The 21,239-nt window shown below is 43.6% G+C and overlaps 1 protein-coding gene across 1 annotated transcript in view; it reads left to right on the forward strand.

Moving 5' to 3' along the window:
- The first annotated feature begins 15,017 nt into the window (after positions 1-15,017).
- The window catches only part of LOC126418811 (T-related protein-like), a 213,882-nt gene continuing 207,660 nt past the window's right edge, over positions 15,018-21,239 (forward strand). Inside the window, exon 1 of the mRNA XM_050085752.1 lies at positions 15,018-15,187. Coding sequence (XP_049941709.1) covers positions 15,018-15,187 — 170 coding nt within the window. The remainder of the gene's footprint in view (positions 15,188-21,239) is intronic.

A 21,239-nucleotide genomic window follows, 5' to 3' on the forward strand; every position in this document is an offset into this window, starting at 1 on the left:
TATATGGTTCATATGACTCTGAGCACTATGGGACTTAATATCTGAGGTCATAAGTCCCCTAGAACTTAGAACTACGTAAACCTAACTTACCTAAGGACATCACACACATCCATGCCCGAGGCAGGATTCGAACCTGCGACCGTAGCGGTCGCACGGTTCCAGACTGAAGCGCCTAGAACCGCTCGTCCACACCGGCCGGCCATAAATGTTTTGTCATACTGCCTCCAATAGCCGTCCATGATTGCCAATGTGTTACCAGTGCAGGGTTTTGTGTACGGACTGACCTCTCGATTATGTCCGATAAATGTTAGATCGGATTCATGTCGGAGTAGTTGGGTAACCAAATCATTGGCTCGAATTGTTCGGAATTGAAACCACATATTGAAACCAATTGTAAACAATACTCGCCCAGTGACATGTAGTATTGTTGTTTCGGAACATGAACTTCATGAATAGTTGCAAATGGTCTCCAAGTAGCCGGGCAAAACCGTTCCCCGTCAGCGATTCGTTTAGTTGGACAAGAGGACGCAGTCCATTCCACCTAAACACAGCTCACATCATTATGGGGCAATCATCAACATGCACAGAGCTTTCTTGGCAACCTGAGTCCATGGCTGTGTGGGCTCAGCGCGACATTCGAGCCCTACCATCGGATTTTAAACTGAAATCGAGGCTCATCTGACCAGGCGACGGTTTTGCAGTTATCGGGTGTCCAACCGATATGGTCACGAGTCCAGGAGATGCGCTGCAGGCGATGTCGTGCTGTTAGCAAAGGCACTTGTTTAAACTCAGAAGAGTGTCCCTGCAGCCACTCTGCAACAATTCTGGACGTGTGGAGTGTCGCATTGTCCTGCTGGAATTTCCCAAGTCCCTCGGAATGCACAATGGACACGAACGGATGCAGATGATCAGACAAGGTGCTTGCGTACGTGTCACCCGTCAGGGTTGTATCTAGACGTATCACTCCAAATGCAGATCGTTACAGAGCTTCCACCAACTTGATCAGTCCCCAGCTTCCATACCCGTACACGTCCATCCACTCGATACAATTTGAAACGAGACTCGTCTTACCAGACAACGTGTTTCCAGTCATCAACAGTCCAATATCGGTGTTGACGGGCCCAGGCGAGACGTAAAGCTTTGTGTAGTGCAGTCATCAAGGGTACACGAGTTGGCTTTCGGTTCCAAAAGCCTATATAATGTTTCGTTGAATGGTCCGCACGCTGACACTTGTTGATGGCCCAGCATTGAAATCTGCAGCAATTTGCGGGAGGGTTGCACTTCTGCCACGTTGAGCGATTCTCTTCAGTCGTCGTTGGTCCCGTTCTTGCAAGATCTTTTTCCGGCCACTGTGATGTCGTTGATTTGATTTTTTACCGGATTCCTGCTATTCACGGTACATTCGTTTAATAGTCGTATGATACAATCCCCACTTCAACGCTACCTCGGAGACGCTGTGTCCCATCGCTCGTGCGCCGACTACAACACCACGTTCAGACTTACATATATCTTGATAACCTGCCACTGTAGCAGCAGTAACCGATCTAAGACACTTGCTAACTTATATAGGTGTTGCCGACCGCAGCGCCGTATTCTACGTGTTTACATATCTCTGTATTTGGCGCTTCAGCGTATTTACACCAAAGAGACAAAGTGTTAATGTTAATGCAAAATACTCACCTTTTTGTGAACTGTCACTCGTCGAAAACCAATGTTCGTTGTTAGCTTTTCGTTATGTATAACCGTTTAGGAAATACTAGTTGGTTACCTGGAGCCCATTTGCTTCATACCTAATGCTGTTAGGCCTATGTTTCACCAGTCTTCTTCTTATTATTTTTCTTCTTAGCGTCAATCTAGTCTAGTACGGGCTCTGCTGTATTCAGAATTTGGCAAACTTGTTTAACTTTGCTACCGGATGCCGACTGAAGCAAAGAAGCGTGTGCGCCAGCATTCTCCGAATCCTGTGACTTGCCTGCTGTGTCTGGTTTTATTTTATTTGTTTGTCTATCGTACTGTCTGACGCGGAAAGTGGGGACCAGCTCTGCGTTTGCATAAACGAGCGTGGGAAACCGCGTAAAAACCGCACACCGGCTCCGGACCGGCCACGGTCGTTAACGGGGGTAGGACGTGAAACGGGCCGACTTGGAGCAGGAGAGGTACCACAGGACATTTTAATTTGCACTGTCTATACTTTTACAAATAAATTCATAAAACTTTGTCAGCATGAACAGGAAGGATTCAGGATTCACACTCATAGAAGAGTAAGTTCAAAAACATAACAAAACAATTTTTTTTACATGTGAAATTTCGTCATTTTCTCACTTGGTAATGGCTGCATTTGTTGCTGTAGGTACACTTTTCTTCATGAGTAAGAGAGATTCTTCGATGAATTTTGCACAGCATACAAATCATACTTACAGGTGTATGAAACTCTAGAATTTCCCAAATCTGTTAAAAACTGTGGTAAAAATTGAGATAATTAACTATAAAATTCGAGTTTTCTCTGAACACGAAGTTTAAAACGTAACAGTCCATTCATTTCTGCATAGATTAAATAAATTCTAGAATTTCATACACCTGTAGGTATGGCTTGTAAGCTGTGCAAAATTCATCGAAGAATCTCTGTTACTTATGAAGAAAAGTGTACCTATAGCAACAAATGCAGCCAACAGTAAGTGGAAAAAATCATGAAATTTCACATTTAAAGAATATTATTTTTTCGTGTTTTTGAACTTCCACTGCTATGAGTGTGAATCCTGAATCCTTCCTGGTCCTGCTGACAAAGTTTTATGAATTTATTTGTAAAAGTACACACAGTGCAAATTAAAATGTCCTGTGGTGCCTCTCCTTCTCGAAGTCGGCCTGTTTGACGTCCTACCCCCCTTAATCCTCTGCGTGGGTTCGAGCCTGGTCTCACGCACATTTCTGCCCCGCATTCCAGCTCTTTGTGCTTTACGGTAAACGGCAACTGGGTGTCTTACCCGAGTAGTATATTTCTTTTCAGATAATAAGTCGTAATAAGGGTGTGTAAGCTACCGGCAGTTATCTCCTGATACTGCGCTGATTACAAGTTTTGGTTGAAATTATTCCAGAGGTGTGCCTACAGGTCACACGTGCACGAATAACGCCGCTAGTGGAATATTACACGCACAGTATTTATTCCTAGTTAAGTAGCAGTCATATGTGTACCACGTTTCCCTGAAATTTTTTTGAACATGTTTAAGAGTTGGGCTTCCTTACCACCACATTTCCACACACATCCCCACAAATAACTGTTTAGGTTTATTTAACTTAACTGCACGGCAGCTATGCCCCAGTACTGCGTCATATTAACCATGTTTGGCTGAAATTTCTCTAGGTGTTCAAAAGCTGGAAAACTCACACACACATTCGTTTTTATATAGGGTGTCGCATGAGGTAATGTCTGTGTACAAGGATGTGACAGGAACGGTCATTTTATGCAAAAATCTTCACATGGACATAATTATGCTCTTTTCCGAGTGGTACAATTAATGTACACTGTTATTGATTTTGTCTATTATTGAATGCAGCTTTCTATGTAATTTACCTGTATGTGAAATACTGAATATCCTTTTTTCTAAAAAGAAACCTCCTCGTGTAACATGTACTTGAGATATCGCATGAAAATTGCTGATCAAAACAGACTCCTGATTGGCCCTGTGTGGCGCATATGAACTGTAATCTTAGTGGAGTGCTGAATTTGAAAATGAATCTCATTAAATCCCAAAAGAAACTAATTGTGTAGTCAGTGAAGAATTGTAATGTGACTTGAAATATCCGAAAAATAAAATACTGCTCAACATGGTAGGAAAGAACTGTTTAAGATAACCTGCACTGTTCACTGTATATTAATCTGCTTACTTAGCACAACATCTGGAAGTTCTGACTACGTACAGGTTACTCACAACAAGGCAAAGTGAGATCTGCCCTGAAATAAGAGTAACTTACATCATACTGAGCAGATTGTTTTGTTTCTGGTGTACCGATGTTCTCGAAACCGAGTTGAATCGCCAAATGCAGCAGCTAAAGAAAAATAAACTACTCTAAATTTTTCCCTGCTTGTCAGAAGCAATCTGTGGTTGCGTGTGGCATAAGAACCAAGGCACTCACCACAAAATATTTTTAAATTTTACTGAGAACGGCAGAGGTCGGTTTTACTTTAAAGAAAATCGTTCTTGAAAAATGAAAGTCTGATTATTGATAGAAAATGCTGTACAACATAAGAAGACTCTAACATTTACGAAACTCCCCCGTTACAGAAATTACTGACTTTTCAACCTGAGTAACTTGAGATATAATGAAAACAAATGGATCAAATTAACACAGATGATGAATATTATACGTTTTCTAACAGAAAAAGATTTCCTTCAATTAACAGTCCTGGCAAACAAACATTTCATTCTTCAGATATTCCCCCAAAAAACTTCACATTCAGTACGATCAGTAAAATAGCACTACAAACAAGTTGTCATCTCCATAGTAAAGTATTCCAGATAGTTTCCGCCAGATTCCCAAATATCAGATCTCCGTCTCTAAAACTCGACTGCTAGCTACTACGCCTCTAACAAGAGTGCCCCAGCACTGCACAAATGACTGGTAAGCAAGCGCACCACAGATTATGTGAAACACAGAGTCACGGATCTTATCCACTACTCGTGCAGCGCGCTCATGCATCTTTGTCCCAGTGCAAGTAAAGGTTAATTATATACAGTGGCAGAAACATATAAAAACCGTAGAAGAGTTACACAGGTACAACACTACAACATGCGTTTTACATGTATCAATGGGAAAAAATCTTACATTGACACATTCATCTTCAAGTATTATCGTACACCTTACAATTACAGCTGTTGTACAGCTCACAAAAAACGTTCGAGTATCCCAGAGTCAACTTCAGCGGTGCATTTGTGCAGTCTTGCGAGAGCGTGTTGTGGTGTGAGAGCCTCCCTGGTGGTCTCTCCACCAACACGCGGCGACTTCCTGCACGTACCAGTGTACGCCGCACACGTGTAAGGCGAACATTTCGTACGGAAAACTTGTACCCATTTCACATACATCGTGTCCACAATCTTCACATTGGCGACAATGCCACACGATTTGAATTCTGTCACCTGTTAAATGACAATCTCATTTGCTTCCACGTATGTTGAATGTGTTCCATTCGGAGGAGAAAATATGTCCACATCAAGGATCGTCCGCAGCTCGTGGTCGTGCGGTAGCGTTCTCGCTTCCGGCGCCCGGGTTCCCGGGTTCGATTCCCGGCGGGGTCAGGTGTTTTCTCTGCCTCGTGATGACTGGGTGTTGTGTGATGTCCTTAGGTTAGTTAGGTTTAAGTAGTTCTAAGTTCTAGGGGACTGATGACCATAGATGTTAAGTCCCATAGTGCTCAGAGCGATATCAAGGATATTGCTCCAAATGATCGAGCGTGTCATATCCTTGAATGTGAAACATTTTTCGTGGTTCATGCTGTGTGTAAAATGATCAGGAACTACTACCAATCGTAATAGAACAAGTTAAGTGCGCGATAAATGCAACACAAAACGGAAAATCCGTAGGCACACATACGATGCCAGGCGATATACTACAGTGTTTCCTCCGACACAGAATGAAAGAAATATTGAGACTACACAACAAAACACTTCACAGTGGCAAAAGAACAAGACACTGATGATGATCCGAACATCACTGAAACAAGGAATCCAGAAAAGTGAGCACAGAACAATTACTCTCGTGTGACAAGCGTCCGCCCCGATAGCGGCGTGGTCAGCGCGACGGATTGCTGTCCTAATGGGCCCGGGTTCGATTCCCGGTTGGGTCGGAGATTTTCTCCGCTCAGTGATTGGGTGTTGTGTTGTCTTCATCGTCATTTCATCCCCATCCGGCGCGCAGGTCGCCCAATGTGGCTTCGAATGCAATAAGACCTGCACCAAGGCGGCCGGACCTGCCCCGTCAGGGGGCTCCCGGCCAATGACGCGAAAGTGTGGTTCAGGAATGCTGCAGTGCGGGAGATGTCATCAGGAGACTGGAGGGTGAGGTCGTGGACTTAGACGTGGGTGTGAATGGAGTCCCGGTAGGCATCCCATTTCCATATGACAAGTAGCCAAAATTATTTTAAAAATAATGAATGAAAGATGGAAAACATAAGGGAGGACGGAAAAGTTGGATAGACAGGGTGAAAAATAAGGAGGTGCCGAGAAGAGTCGTAGAGCAGAAGCACTTAATGGATGTAAGAAAAGTAGGAAAAGTAAAGGGATAGGACGTATATGAAGAAAGTAAGAAGGGTTTATAGAAGCCGTTTCAGAAGGATATGAGAAAGGAAAGAGAAGGCGATGGAGGACCAGATGTCAGACGCTCGACAATGTGCTTCATGGCAGCACACAAGAGTAGAGCGGGCCATCAGAAAAGGAGACGTAAAGGACCTGCTTAGGTAACAGGAAAAATGGAGATGATGATGATGAATTAAGCGTGTATCCCTTTTACGCTACAGTCTGTATAATATTCAATTGCGGGTTTCATTGACAGTAATCAGCTGCGTCATTAATTGCACCGTAAGTTGCCCGCTGCACGACCACTCCAGTTTTCTTTTCTTTTTTTTTTACTACCCTTTCCGACCGACCACCGATAGAGGCTTTCGCATCGCCGAATGTTTTCTTCCGCAGAAGACGCAGCACTTGGGAAGTTCACTGACACGTTCCCACACGAGGGAAGCGAAAATGGGATTCGTTAGAGCCGGTAACCTAGTTAGCGGGACCCAGAAGCGGCGGTTTTCCCCGTCTCGTTAAACGCAGAACAAACACCAACCGGAGGTACAATAACGTTGCGGGATTCCAGCGGTTGTTTATCACGGTCCCTAGTTATCGCCTGTAATGGCGAGACATACACGCACGAGCGAGTCTTCATTTGTTATTGTTACGATTTTGCAAAGCTGCGTAGTGTACTTATACTATATACGCCTGCATGCCACTCGAAGAGGCATAAAATTAAGTTTTTAGGAAGGGATATGATGGTTTAACATGCCTTCGACTATGAGGTCGATATAAATGAAGGACTGAAATTAGTCAACCGCATCACGTGAGACACGATGCACTCACGGAGTAACGCGCCAGCTAGGCCAGGTCTCGGCTGTCACCGTACGGCGCGACCTCCGTGGTCAAGTGCTCCCATTCTGTCACCGCTCAAAAAAACACTTTGAATGATAGTTCAGAAAAATGTTCAAATGTGTGTGAGATCTTATGGGACTTAACTGCTAAGTCCATCAGTCGCTTACACACTACTTAACCTAAAGTATCCTAAGGACAAAAAGACACACACCCATGTCCGACGGATGACTCGAACCTCCGCCGGGACCAGCCGCACAGTCCATCACTGCAGCGCCTTAGACCGCTCGGCTAATTCCACGCGGCTCTGAATGATAGTGTTTATCCTTCAATTCACCAGAGTTATTTACGACCGTCGACCAGAAACAAAGCCCTGAAATATTTTAAAGGTAGAAACAACGATAGCAAAAATGTGTTGTACACACAAAGAAGATGACAGGTACCTTACGTCCTTTTTCTTGGTATTAGCTTCCATTATTTTGAAAGAGTTATCTTATTGAGGAACTATTGTACATCAGTTTCGTTTCCATTGCCATGCGAACATCACATTATAGATGGTTCAAATGGCTTTGAGCACTATGGGACTTAACATCTGAGGTCATCAGTCCCCTAGACTTAGAACTACTTAAACCTAACTAACCTAAGGACATCACACACATCCATGCCCGAGGCAGGATTCGAACCTGCGACCGTAGCAGCAGCGCTGTTCCGGACTGAAGCGCCTAGAACCGCTCGGCCACAGCGGCTGGCTCACATTATATGTCTCAGGTGAATGGCGAGATAAATGTGTCCTGTTCGGCGCTATTGTCTGATGGTATTGCGTACAAGAAAGGACGGGAGGTAACGGTATGTTACATGTGTAAACTCAGGCACGCTTTCATAGAGTTGATAGTAGTTCTATTTACCTGTGTATCAGATTTACAAGAAAATCTATACGTGCCATTCTATAGAGGTCAATCAAAAAGTTTCCGTCCGAAGGCCGTAACTTGGCGCACCATTCCACCACAGTGGACAGACAAACTGCCCCACACGTGTTCTTCATTCTCCGTTGGACGTGTACCGGTCTTCATCCTTCGGCAACCGAGAAAAGAATGACAGCACGTCGCTCCTGTTTGGAACAACTTGGTAATAACATCGCCGTAGTTCATATTTCCGCGTTTACCTCACACTCGTCGGAACAACACGAACGCCAGACTAACACTCTGGCCCGCATGTCAGTGCTTATATATTCGCTTCAGTGTCACTCTACTTTGCTTATACGCTGCAAAAACGCCCTTTAAAAGATACGTTTTGATCGTCTGTTATATTACAGATTAAGAACAAAAACGTATTCCTTATATAAAGCCATTTGCATACTTACAGCCGGCCGCGGTGGCTAAGCGGTTCTAGGCGCTTCAGTCCGGAACCGCGCGACTGCTACGCTCGCAGGTTCGAAACCTGCCGCTGGCATGGAAGAGTGTGATGTCCTTAGGTTAGTTAGGTTTAAGTAGTTCTAAGTTCTAGGGGACTGATGACCACAGATGTTAGGTCCCATAGTGTTCAGAACCATTTGAACCCATAGTGCTCAGAGCCATTTGAACCATTTTGAACATACTTACAGGGTTACTCTCACTAGAATCTAGGACAATCCGCAGCTGTTTTGTAATCACATGGGACGCTACGTTGCTTCGCACAGCCGAGATTACGGTTGTTAAAAGAGGAGACGCAATATTTTCGCATCCAATATATTTTTATTAAAAAAAATCCGGAGAGGTGCTCTGTACGCTGATGTAGGCCTATTGTTCTCTGTATGCCTTTCAGTTTTCGCTCATTCATCTTCCGAAACGACAGAGGTAGTTGTGAATAAACACTGTGCAGTTCTGACGTTTACATAACGACGTGAGTAACTTGAAGAATTCACCTCCCACAACAAACAACACGCTACGGTGCCGACTTCGTCACCAGACGTACACTTTGCTTGTTCAAGCAGTACATTTCGTCAGATTTTTTATTTTTTATTTTTGGTCATCCGTATTCTGACTGGTTTCATACAAACCGCCAAGAATTCCTCTCCTGTGCCAACCTTTTCGTCTCACAATATCCTTGGAACCTTAGCCCTCAATTATTTGCTGGATGTATCCCAGTCTCCGTCTTCCTCTACAGTTTTTAACCATCTACAGCTCCCTCTAGAATTCCCTGATGCCTTGACAGATGTCCTGTCATCCTGTCCCTTTTTCTTGTCAGTGCTTTCCGTGTATGCCTGCCCTCTTCCATTCACTCATTCCCTACCTTTTATCAAATGGTTCAAATGATTCTGAGCACTATGGGACTTAACAGCTATGGTCATCAGTCCCACAGAACTTAGAACTACTTAAACCTAACTAACCTAAGGACAGCACACAACACCCAGTCATCACGAGGCAGAGAAAATCCCTAACCCCGCCGGGAATCGATCCCGGGACTACCTTTTATCACTCAACCTAATTTTCGACATACGCCTGTAGCACTACATCTCAAATGCTCCCCTTCTCTTGTGTTCCGGTTTTCCAACAGTCCTTGTCTCACTGCCGTATAATGCTGAGCTCAAAAAGTAAATTCTCAGAAACTTCTTCCTCAAACGAAGACCTATGTTTCAGACTAGTAGATTTCTCCTCGCCAGGAATGCCCTTTTTGCCAGTGTAGGTCTGCTTTTTATGTCTTCCTTGCTCCAACCGTCATTGGTTATTTTGCTTCCTAGGTAACAGAATTCCTTAACTTCATCTACTTCGTGGACATTAATCCTGATTTAAGTTTCTCGCTGTTCTCATTTCTGCTACTTCTCATTACTTTCATCTTTCCTCGATTTACTCTCAATCCATATTTTGTACTCATTACACTGTTCATTCCATTCAGCAGATCATGTAATTTTTCTTTACTTTCACTGAAGATAACAATGTCACCATCGACTCTAATAATTGATATCCTTTCACCTTGAATTTTAATTCCAATCCTGAACCTTTCTTGTGTTTCCGTAATTGCTTAGATTGAACAGCAGGGGCGAAAGACTACATCCCTGTCTTACACCCTTCTTAAATCGAGTACTTCATTCTTGGTTTCCCACTATTATTATTGCCTCTTGCTTTCTGTACATATTGCATGTCTTCCCCCATAGCTTACCCCTGTTTTTATCAGGATTCCGAACAATTTGCACCGTTTCACAATGTCGAACGCTATTTGCAGGTCGACAGATCCAACGAACGTGTCTTGATTTTTCTTCGATCTTGCTTCCATTATCAACCACCACGTCAGAACTGTATCTTTTGTGCCTTTACTTTTCCTACAGCAAAGTGATTGTCATGTAATACATCTTCAATTTTCTTTTCCACCCGTCTCCATATTATTCTTGGCAGGATTTTGAATGCACGAGCTGTTAAGCTGATTAAGCGATTATTCTCGCATTTGTTAGCTGTTGCAATCTCCGGAATTGTGTGGATGACGTTGATGGTATATCGGCATACATCCAGGTACATTCTGCACACGAACGTGAATTATCGTTTTGTTGCCACTTACCCCAATGACTTTAGAAATTCCGATGGAAAGTTATCTGTCCGTTCTGCCTTATTCGATTTTAAGTCATCCAGAGCTCTTTTACATTCTGATTCTATTTCTAGTCCTGTTTCTTCTTATATCACGTCATCCGACGGGTCTTGCCACTCATAGAGGGCTTCAATCTGCTCTTTGCATCCATCCGCTCTCTCCTTTGCATTTAATAGTGGAATTCCCTTTGTTCTCTTACTGTTACCGAACTTGCTTTTAATTTCGCGAAGGTTGTTTTGACTTTTCTACATGCTGAGTCAGTCCTCGCGACAACTATTTCATTTTCGATTTCTTCACGTTTTTCATTCAGCCACTTAGCCTTAGCTTCCCTGCACTTCCTGTTCATTTCATTCCTAAGTGATCTTTATTTCGGTTTTCTTGAATTACCTTCAATATATCCGTACTCTCTTCTTTCCTCAATCATCTGAAGTATTTCTTATGTTAGCCACGGTTTCCCCACGGCTGCTTTCCTTGTACCTACGTTTTTCTCGCCAACTATTGAGAGATATCAAATGGTTCAAATGACTCTGAGCACTCTGGGACTTAACATCTGTGGTCAGCATTCCTCTAGAACTTAGAACTACTTAAACCTAACTAACCTAAGGACATCACACACATTCATGCCCGAGGCAGGATTCGAACCTGCAACAGTACGAGGGGGTGCAGATCTCTTCTGAACAGCGCCTTGTAAGGCATGCCAGATATGCTCAATAACGTTCGTGTGTGGGGAGTTTGGTGGCGATCGAAAGTGTTTAAACTCAGAAGAGTGTTCCTAGAGCCACTTTTTAGCATCCTGGAAGTGTGGGGTGTCGCATTGTCCCTCTGGAATTGCCCAAGTCCGTCGGAATGTACAATGGACTTGAATGGATGCAGGTGATCAGACAGGGTGCTTACCTACGTGTCACCTGTCAGAGTCCTATCTACACGTATGAGGGGTCCCGCAACACTCCAGCTGCACACTCCGCACGGCATTACAGAGTCTTCACCAATCTGAACAGTCCCCTGCTGACATGCAGGATCCACGAATCCGTAAGGTTCTCTCCATACACTTGCACGTTGTTTCATTCGAGCAATTTGAAACGAGACTCGTCCGACCAGGCAACAAGTTTCCAGTCATCAATAGTCCAGTGTCGGTGTTGACAGACCCAGGCGTGACGTAAAGCTTTGTGTCATGCAGTCATCAAAGGCAGACAAGAAGGCCTTCGTCTCCGAAAGCCCAAATCCATGATGTTTCGTTGAATAGCTGGCAAGCTGCCACTTATTGACGGCCCAGCATTGAAATCTGTAGTAATTTGCGGAACGGTTGCAATTTTGTTACGTTGAACGATTCTCTTCAGTCGCCGGCCTAGTGACGTCGGAGATTTGATGTCTTATCGGATTCCTGATATTTACGGTACACTCGCGAAATGGTCGTACGTGTAAATCCCCACTTCATCGCTACCTCGGAGACGCTGTGTTCCATTGCTCGTGCACCAACTATAACACCACTTTCAAACTCCCATAAATCTTGATAACCTGCCATTGTAGCATCAGTGATCGATCTAACAGCTGCGCGAGACACTTGTTTTCTTACATAGGCGTTGCTGACCGCAGCGCCGTACTCTGGCTATTTACATATCTCTGTATACGCATGCCAGTACCAGTTTCTTTGGCGCTTCATGTATGTTACTAGAAAATTTCAAGCTCACCTCTTCATTTCTACATCTCCATCTACATACATAGCAATCCACCATACGGTGCGTGGCGGAGGGTACCTCGTACCACAACTAGCATCTTATCTCCCTGCTCCACTCCCAAACATAACGAGGGAAAAATGACTGTCTAGATGCCTGTGTACGAGCCCTAATGTCTCTTATCTTTGTGCTCTTTCCGCGGAATGTAAGCTGGCGGCAGTAAAATTGTACTGCATTCAGCCTCAAATGTTAGTTCTCTAAATTTCCTCAGTAGCGATTCACGAAAAGAATGCCTCCTTTCCTCGAGAGACTCCCACCCGAGTTCCTGAAGCATTTCCGTAACACTCGCGTGATGATAAAACCTACCAGTAACAAATCTAACAGCCCGCCTCTGAATTCCTTCTACGTCCTGCCTCAATCCGACCTGATGGGGATCCCAAACGCTCGAACAGTACCCAAGAATAGGTCGTATTAGTGTTTTATAAGCGGTCTCCTTTACAGATGAACCACACCTTCCCAAAATTCTACCAATGAACCGAAGACGACTATCCGCCTTCCCCACAACTGCCATTACATGCTTGTCGCACTTCATGTCGCTCTGTGCAATGTTACGCCCAAATACACTCCTGGAAATGGAAAAAAGAACACATTGACACCGGTGTGTCAGACCCACCATACTTGCTCCGGACACTGCGAGAGGGCTGTACAAGCAATGATCACACGCACGGCACAGCGGACACACCAGGAACCGCGGTGTTGGCCGTCGAATGGCGCTAGCTGCGCAGCATTTGTGCACCGCCGCCGTCAGTGTCAGCCAGTTTGCCGTGGCATACGGAGCTCCATCGCAGTCTTTAACACTGGTAGCATGCCGCGACAGCGTGGACGTGAACCGTATGTGCAGTTGACGGACTTTGAGCGAGGGCGTATAGTGGGCATGCGGGAGGCCGGGTGGACGTACCGCCGAATTGCTCAACACGTGGGGCGTGAGGTCTCCACAGTACATCGATGTTGTCGCCAGTGGTCGGCGGAAGGTGCACGTGCCCGTCGACCTGGGACCGGACCGCAGCGACGCACGGATGCACGCCAAGACCGTAGGATCCTACGCAGTGCCGTAGGGGACCGCACCGCCACTTCCCAGCCAATTAGGGACACTGTTGCTCCTGGGGTATCGGCGAGGACCATTCGCAACCGTCTCCATGAAGCTGGGCTACGGGCCCGCACACCGTTAGGCCGTCTTCCGCTCACGCCCCAACATCGTGCAGCCCGCCTCCAGTGGTGTCGCGACAGGCGTGAATGGAGGGACGAATGGAGACGTGTCGTCTTCAGCGATGAGAGTCGCTTCTGCCTTGGTGCCAATGATGGTCGTATGCGTGTTTGGCGCCGTGCAGGTGAGCGCCACAATCAGGACTGCATACGACCGAGGCACACAGGGCCAACACCCGGCATCATAGTGTGGGGAGCGATCTCCTACATTGGCCGTACACCACTGGTGATCGTCGAGGGGACACTGAATAGTGCACGGTACATCCAAACCGTCATCGAACCCATCGTTCTACCATTCCTAGACCGGCAAGGGAACTTGCTGTTCCAACAGGACAATGCACGTCCGCATGTATCCCGTGCCACCCAACGTGCTCTAGAAGGTGTAAGTCAACTACCCTGGCCAGCAAGATCTCCGGATCTGTCCCCCATTGAGCATGTTTGGGACTGGATGAAGCGTCGTCTCACGCGGTCTGCACGTCCAGCACGAACGCTGGTCCAACTGAGGCGCCAGGTGGAAATGGCATGGCAAGCCGTTCCACAGGACTACATCCAGCATCTCTACGATCGTCTCCATGGGAGAATAGCAGCCTGCATTGCTGCGAAAGGTGGATATACACTGTACTAGTGCCGACATTGTGCATGCTCTGTTGCCTGTGTCTATGTGCCTGTGGTTCTGTCAGTGTGATCATGTGATGTATCTGACCCCAGGAATGTGTCAATAAAGTTTCCCCTTCCTGGGACAATGAATTCACGGAGTTCTTATTTCAATTTCCAGGAGTGTATTTAATCGACGCAACTGTGTCAAACGTTACACTACTAATGGAGTATTCAAACATTACAGGATTCTTTTTCCTATTCATCTGCATTAATTTACATTTATCTATATTTAGAGTTAGCTGCCATTCTTTACACCAATCACAAATCCTGTCCAAGTCATCTTGTATCCTCCTACAGTCACTCAACGACGACACCTTCCCGTACACCACAGCATCATCAGCAACCAGCCGCACATTGCTATCCACCCTATCCAAAAGATCATTTATGTAGATAGAAATCAACGGCGGACCTACCACACTTCCCTGGGGCACTCCAGATGATACCCTCACCTCCCATGAACACTCACCGCCGAGGACAACGTACTGGGTTCTATTACTTAAGAAGTACTTCCGTATCTGTCTTCTTTGGCGATTTTTACATTATTTCCCGTACTATATCCCACTGCTTTGCCGACTTTTATATTATAACGCATACTGTAGTCGTGACAGTTGCTGGCTTCCCTCTAGCGTCATCCCGAGGGGTCCCCCGCTGACGCCTCCCCGTGCACAGTGCTCGGTTCGCCGGTGACCAGGCCGGCGTGCCTGTGGTTGGTTTCAGGTGCGAGCTGAGCAGCGTCCGTTCCCTCAGCAACATGGCGCAGTCGCACATCCTGTCCGCCGTGGAGCCCGAGCTGGCCGGCAGGGGCGTGGCCGGCAAGGGCGACCCCTCGGAGCGGGACCTAAGCATCACGCTGGACGACCGCGAGCTCTGGACCAAGTTCCAGTGCCTCACCAACGAGATGATCGTCACCAAGAACGGCAGGTAGGCGGCGCCAGCGGCCACGTAACTCTCACTGTCAAACTTCTAAATATATTACTTCATTAAACTGAAGTAACTGAGAAGGTGAAACTGGACCTTCTAAAACTGCTGAGTGAAACTGAACTTACTATCACTTTGCTTGTCTTTATCATTTCAACACTGCCCTTCCAACAACGCTACCACAACAAAGGTAAAATTTAATTATGATTGTAGTGTTGCTCACGCTGCTAAATATTGCATTTTCGGGCAACAATAAAGTTACGTTATGTGGCAGGCGTCGTTAGAGCACAGTTAATAAAGCCATTTCATGAAATAGTGGATGAACGAGGCACTCATCTTTTCGTGTTTCCCATGCTGGTCTCGTTGTGAACTCATGGCTCAATCGTCGAAAATCTAGGTAGTGATGATTCCAAGCTCGGATGCAAAGAGGCCTAGGTGTTATTCTGCGATATTCAAAAGTTTTATAGATATGTTTCATAAACCATTCTTGAACATGAAACTTTTTCAAGTTAAGACAATGCTGATGTAAAAAAGTAATCAGCACTCCGAATTTAAGTTACACTTCTTTTTTATTACTTTTGTTGCAATATCACATAACTCACAAAACATCAAATCACAATATAAAACATACTTGAAAATATCTTCCTCACTGTTAAAGTTCACATTTCATAAACTGACTACACTTTGCGTCTTTTCAACATGACGACCAAGACTTGATTCTAATGACCGCTTACGCGCCCAAAAATCAGAGTTACAAGTACGTCAAAGACCATAGTGACAAAAGAAAGAATTCACATAAGAATAATATCATTGCAATATAAACATATCGATGTATCAAAGTACCTCGACATTAATGAAATCAAATCTGAATGTTGTCACAGAAATATGTTAACTGTTCTACGGAAACACAGTAGAATATTGCTGGTATCGAGAGGTTGAGGTGAGGTGCCGTAATGGTTACGTAATTCAAGTACCATTGTAACCTACAGAATTTTCCCTGTCAAATACAGCTCAAACTTATTCTGTTCATTACTGGCCTACAATATACAAGGACAACGCAATCTGACTGCTCAAATAATTAACACAAAAGAATGGCCCCGAGTTAGCAGGAATCCTAACAATAACCTACACTTCTTCATACCAATCTTACCTCAAAGAGAATCTTCATAACTCGAACTACAGCAACTGCAGCAACTACAGCCAGCTAAATAAAAATATTCCAACTGCTGTAGGCTCTAACTACTAATAGGCATGTGGTTAGCAAAGGAAAGATTTTGTTCCAGAGCAAGCAATGTATTTAGTAGACTTAACCTTAATCACTTGACATCCAGTTCGAAAACTTATGTAATCGTCAATAGTTCCGTTACCCACATTTTACAATCCATGTTCAACCGATATTAAATCTCCACGACGGACACACTTCCAGACCGTCCGCTCGCGCTAACACTGCTTCTAACCTCCATCACTGCCAACTATTAACTTCTAACCTCCATCAATGCTGACTATTAACTTCCAACTGCCAGTCCTACCAGCCACAGAGTCTCTGATTGTCTGCGTTCTATAGTTTTGATTTGGGCGCGTATGACCTCACTGGTTTTTTGCGCCCTAAAACAAAAACAAACAGAGGGTCTAACAGACGGTGCACAGCGCTGTCAGAGATATTAATGCAGTCCAAAGCGCTGCCAACATACAATTATATAAACAGGGTAGTTCCAACTGGTGTCTGACTATCTCAGTGGTGTTTAAAAAATGAACAGTCGAGATCGCAACATTATTTATTTATTAACCGGTTTCGGCTTACCATCTTCAGTATTTTTTGGCCCTGAAAGGGTAGGAGCAGCAAAGTTACATACTGTACTATTACATATGGTCTTAAAATAAGATACACAAAAGCTGTAGTAAAAATTACAGACAGTATTATGGCATGTGGCGTCAGTGGACGAAAAATCCGAGGAGCCACCGGCACAACCCATAGGGGTAAACTCTATAACCTTTCTCTATTTTTAACGCCACATACAATAATACTGTCTGTAACTTTTACTACAGTTTTTCTCTATCTTATTAGAAGGTCATATGTAACAGAACAGTTTCTAACTTTGCTGTTCCTACACTTGCAGGGCCAAAAAACAAAAATCTGAAGATGCCTTGTAGATAAGCCGAAACCGGTTAATAAAGAAATATTATTCCGATCTCGACTATTCATTTTTTAAATGTAGGACAAGGTCGCTGCCCTCCGTGGACTATGTTGCCAAATTTACGATCTCACTGGTGACCCGTGTGGATGCGGTCCACCATCGCCAGCTGTCGATCTTAGGTCGAACACGTGTTTCGGATTTCATTGTGGCGCGGTTTTGTCTATCTCCTCTCACAAGTTACTGAAACTAGGCCAAAACTCATAATATATTAGCGCATTGTGCTTCAGTGGCTGAATAAAAACACTTGGAACCGTTGTTTATCAGGAAGTCTTTGAATCGACAATTCTTCCTAGCCAATGATTGCGCCAAATGTTTTCTGTCAATTACGTGACAGTAAGAGAAATTTTCTTTTTACCTAAGCTTTTACAAAGTTTATATATATATATATATATATATATATATATATATATATATATATGTATATGTATATATGTATATATATATATGTATATACACATATATGTGTGTGTGTGTGTGTATACTGAAATGATGACACGCCTTCAGAATGCCTGACCAAAAGGTGAAATATATCTCGTTTAGAAGGTAAAGGTTTGTAATTTCTGCCCGGCGGTCCTGACTTACATCTTTAGCCGTTTTCACAAACTAGTTAAGAAAAATGTCTGTTTGATTTCACAGGAAGTACGTGTAGGATATTGTCTCCTATCTGTAAAATTACGATTATGGTACTAACACTGGAAAAGGACTTATAGTTCGTCGGGAAAAAATAAAAACTTTGAGCTTCACCGATGAAATTGTAATTGCCTCTCAGAGACAAAAAAGGACTTAGAACAGCACTTAAGCGGATTGGATGGCGTCTTGAAAGCAGGATATAAAATGAATATCAACCAAATTAAAACAAGTGTAATCGATGTAGTCGAATTAAATGAGGCATTGTATAGGAATTCGATAAGAAAATCGGGCACCAAAAGTAGTGGACGGGTTTTGCTATTTAGGCAGCAGAGTAATTGATGATGGCCGAAGTAGAGACGACATAAAAAATAAGATCGCAAACCCAAGAATGCATTTCTAAAATAGGGGAACCTGTTAACATCAACACATATAACTCAAGTCTCCGCCGCGCCGCTGCTTTCTGTCTGTACGTGGACGGTAAACTCAGGAACTGCTGTAAGCACTTTGACACAGTTTTCACTAACAGACAGGTCTGATTCACAGGACGGTTTGTACACGTAACTGACTACCTTAGCGCCCGCTGATTCCCTCGCGTAGACTATATGGTCTGCACCGATTTTTTTTTCTTCCGTCAAATTTTTACGTTGTTCACAAATTGCGACATATTCCAGAGTTTTCACACTAAAGAAGGCGATAGAAGCACCATCTTTTCCGAATGTACTTCTGACCAAAAAGCGATGGTTGTAGCTGGAGTCAGAGGTCTTTGTCAGTCCCGCCTTTTGATTTCTTGTGGCGGCATTTCCACAGAAACGTTAGTTTAATGAATGAGATTTTCACTCAGCAGCGGAGTGTGAAAATCTCATTCTGGAAACATTCCCCAGACTGTGGCTAAGCCATGTCTCCGCAATATCCTTTCTTTCAGGAGTGCTGGTTCTGCATGGTTCGCAGGAGAGCTTCTGTAAAGTTTGGAAAGTAGGAGACGAGGTACTGGCAGAAGTAGAGCTGTGAGGACGGGGTGTGAGTCGTGCTTGGGTAGCTCAGTTGGTAGAGCACTTGCCCGCGAAAGGCAAAGGTCCGGAGTTCGAGTCTCGGTCCGGCACACAGTTTTAATCTGCCAGGAAGTTTCATACTAGTTTGATATTTTTATGAAAATTTTCCATCACCTATTTCACTCAACTAGGGGTTGAATTCCCAAAAACAATGAAACTTCTGTTTTTTTACCATTATTATTTTTAACCGAGAAGTAAAATATCGATTCTCACATTGGTAGCTTTAAAAATGCTTAAGTCGTACTTTAATAATGGTTTATTTTCGAAAAAGCTTCCACTTACTGTTCTACTTCCTTAAGGGTTGACTTTCCAAAAATGCTGAAGCACTTTTTTTCTGACTGGGAAACCAAATACCAATTTTCGTAATCCTAGCTTCAAAATTGCCTTAGTAGCGACGTATTTTCATAAAACATTTCATTTCTTAGTTCATCCCCATAAGGTTTAAATTTTGAAAAATGATGAAACACGTGTTTCTTAATTTATAACCGGGAAGCCAAATAACAATTTTCGTGTTCTAGCTTCAAATTGCCTTAATAGCGACATATTTTTAAAAAACCCTTCATCCCCTATTTCACCTTCTTAGCGGTGGATTTTCGAAAAATCCCTTCGTAATCGACGCCTACAGTATGAAATTCACACCCTCTCCACATTTCATGTTTCTATCCTTAGCGGTTTGGGCTGCGCGATGATGAGCTATTCAGTCAGTCAGTCAATCAGGACATTTTATTTTTTACCCCTGCGTCAGACAAGAAGTCCCCCCATACGTACTTAGTCCTCCCTTGCGAAACCAGGGTAGTTTGCTACTGAGCTATCAAGTCTTTTGTTAAGGTATTTCTCTGAAGTTTGGCATTGCATGGAAATCATGCGTGGCTGATAAGCAGCTCATATAAAAAGGGAGTACCAGCTTTTGAAATATGATGCTATAGAATAATTCTGAAGATTACATGGGTAGATTGGGAAATTAATAAGGACGCACTGAATTGAATTGAGGAGAAAAGAAATTTGTGGCATAACATGAATAAAAGAGGAGATTCTCTGCAGGTCCATCTTTTCACGTATGGTTGCGGAGCTTCAGCTTTTGAGTACAGATGTCAAATTAAACACCTTTCAGCCATCTAAATGTCCAAATTGTTATTTTATTTGGCTACACGTTTCGGTGATATATTACGCTGAAAAGGAGAGATTGGTTGATAGGGCGCTTTCTGAGACATGAAAGAATTGTCAGTTTATTAATTGAAGGAAGTGTGGAGAGGTAAAATTTATAGATGGAGAACAAAGTTTGCACACGGTAAGCACGTCCAAATGGGTACAGGTTGCAGTAGTAATTCGGAGATGAAGAGGCTTGCCACGGGATAGAGTAGCGTGGAGAGCTGCATCGAACCAGCCTTCAAATGAAGACCAGAACAACAACATGGTGCCAACTAAATACTCACCTCTGAAACGGTTAAGTTGCGAGTAGAAATTCGCTAACTACTGTAAAAAGTATGCTGTTTGGCTTTACAGTATTTAGACACACGTAAACGTCTCTATAGGACGCACTGAAACATCGATATACTTATCGTAGGACATTCAGTGCGTGAATATTCTATTATTGGGTGGATTGTGCCAGTGAGATCACAGAACACAGTCTAGTGAATAATAAGTAGACAGAAGTCATGAATTGTCCACATGAAATAAATGTACACAAATAGGATGCATACTAAGCAGTTGTTAGTTAAAGGAAGAATTGCAGCATTCTCGGAGTATTTAAACTGTAAAATTTATCTTAGCTGAACGTATAATTCTGTTAAGATTGCAACTATTTTTATCCTCATTTGTTCATTTCCCACCTTAGAGGTCAAACTTCTGATTTTTTTAAAGTTGAAACAAATTTTTTTATAAAAAATCAAACACATTTAACTTGGATCGCTTAAAGAGCTTCTTACGACACCAGTTACCGTGTAAACCATGCTCGCCAGTTTTTTTTTTTTTTTTTTTTTGCTCTGTGAGCAGGTTCTTATTGTTTCCAGTTACTACTTCAGGTTGTTTTATTTACCTCGATTAAGAAAGCGTTATTTTCTAAATCAGCCTCATGCAAACACAATTATTACAATTATTAATTAAGAAGATCGCCCACCATATGACTCTTCTTACACACTTGCATTGACTTTCCCTCCACGTGTCCCCGTTTAGTGGTTTTTA

This window comes from Schistocerca serialis, chromosome 9 (assembly GCF_023864345.2).
Source record: "Schistocerca serialis cubense isolate TAMUIC-IGC-003099 chromosome 9, iqSchSeri2.2, whole genome shotgun sequence".
In the NCBI taxonomy this organism is placed as follows: domain Eukaryota; kingdom Metazoa; phylum Arthropoda; class Insecta; order Orthoptera; family Acrididae; genus Schistocerca; species Schistocerca serialis.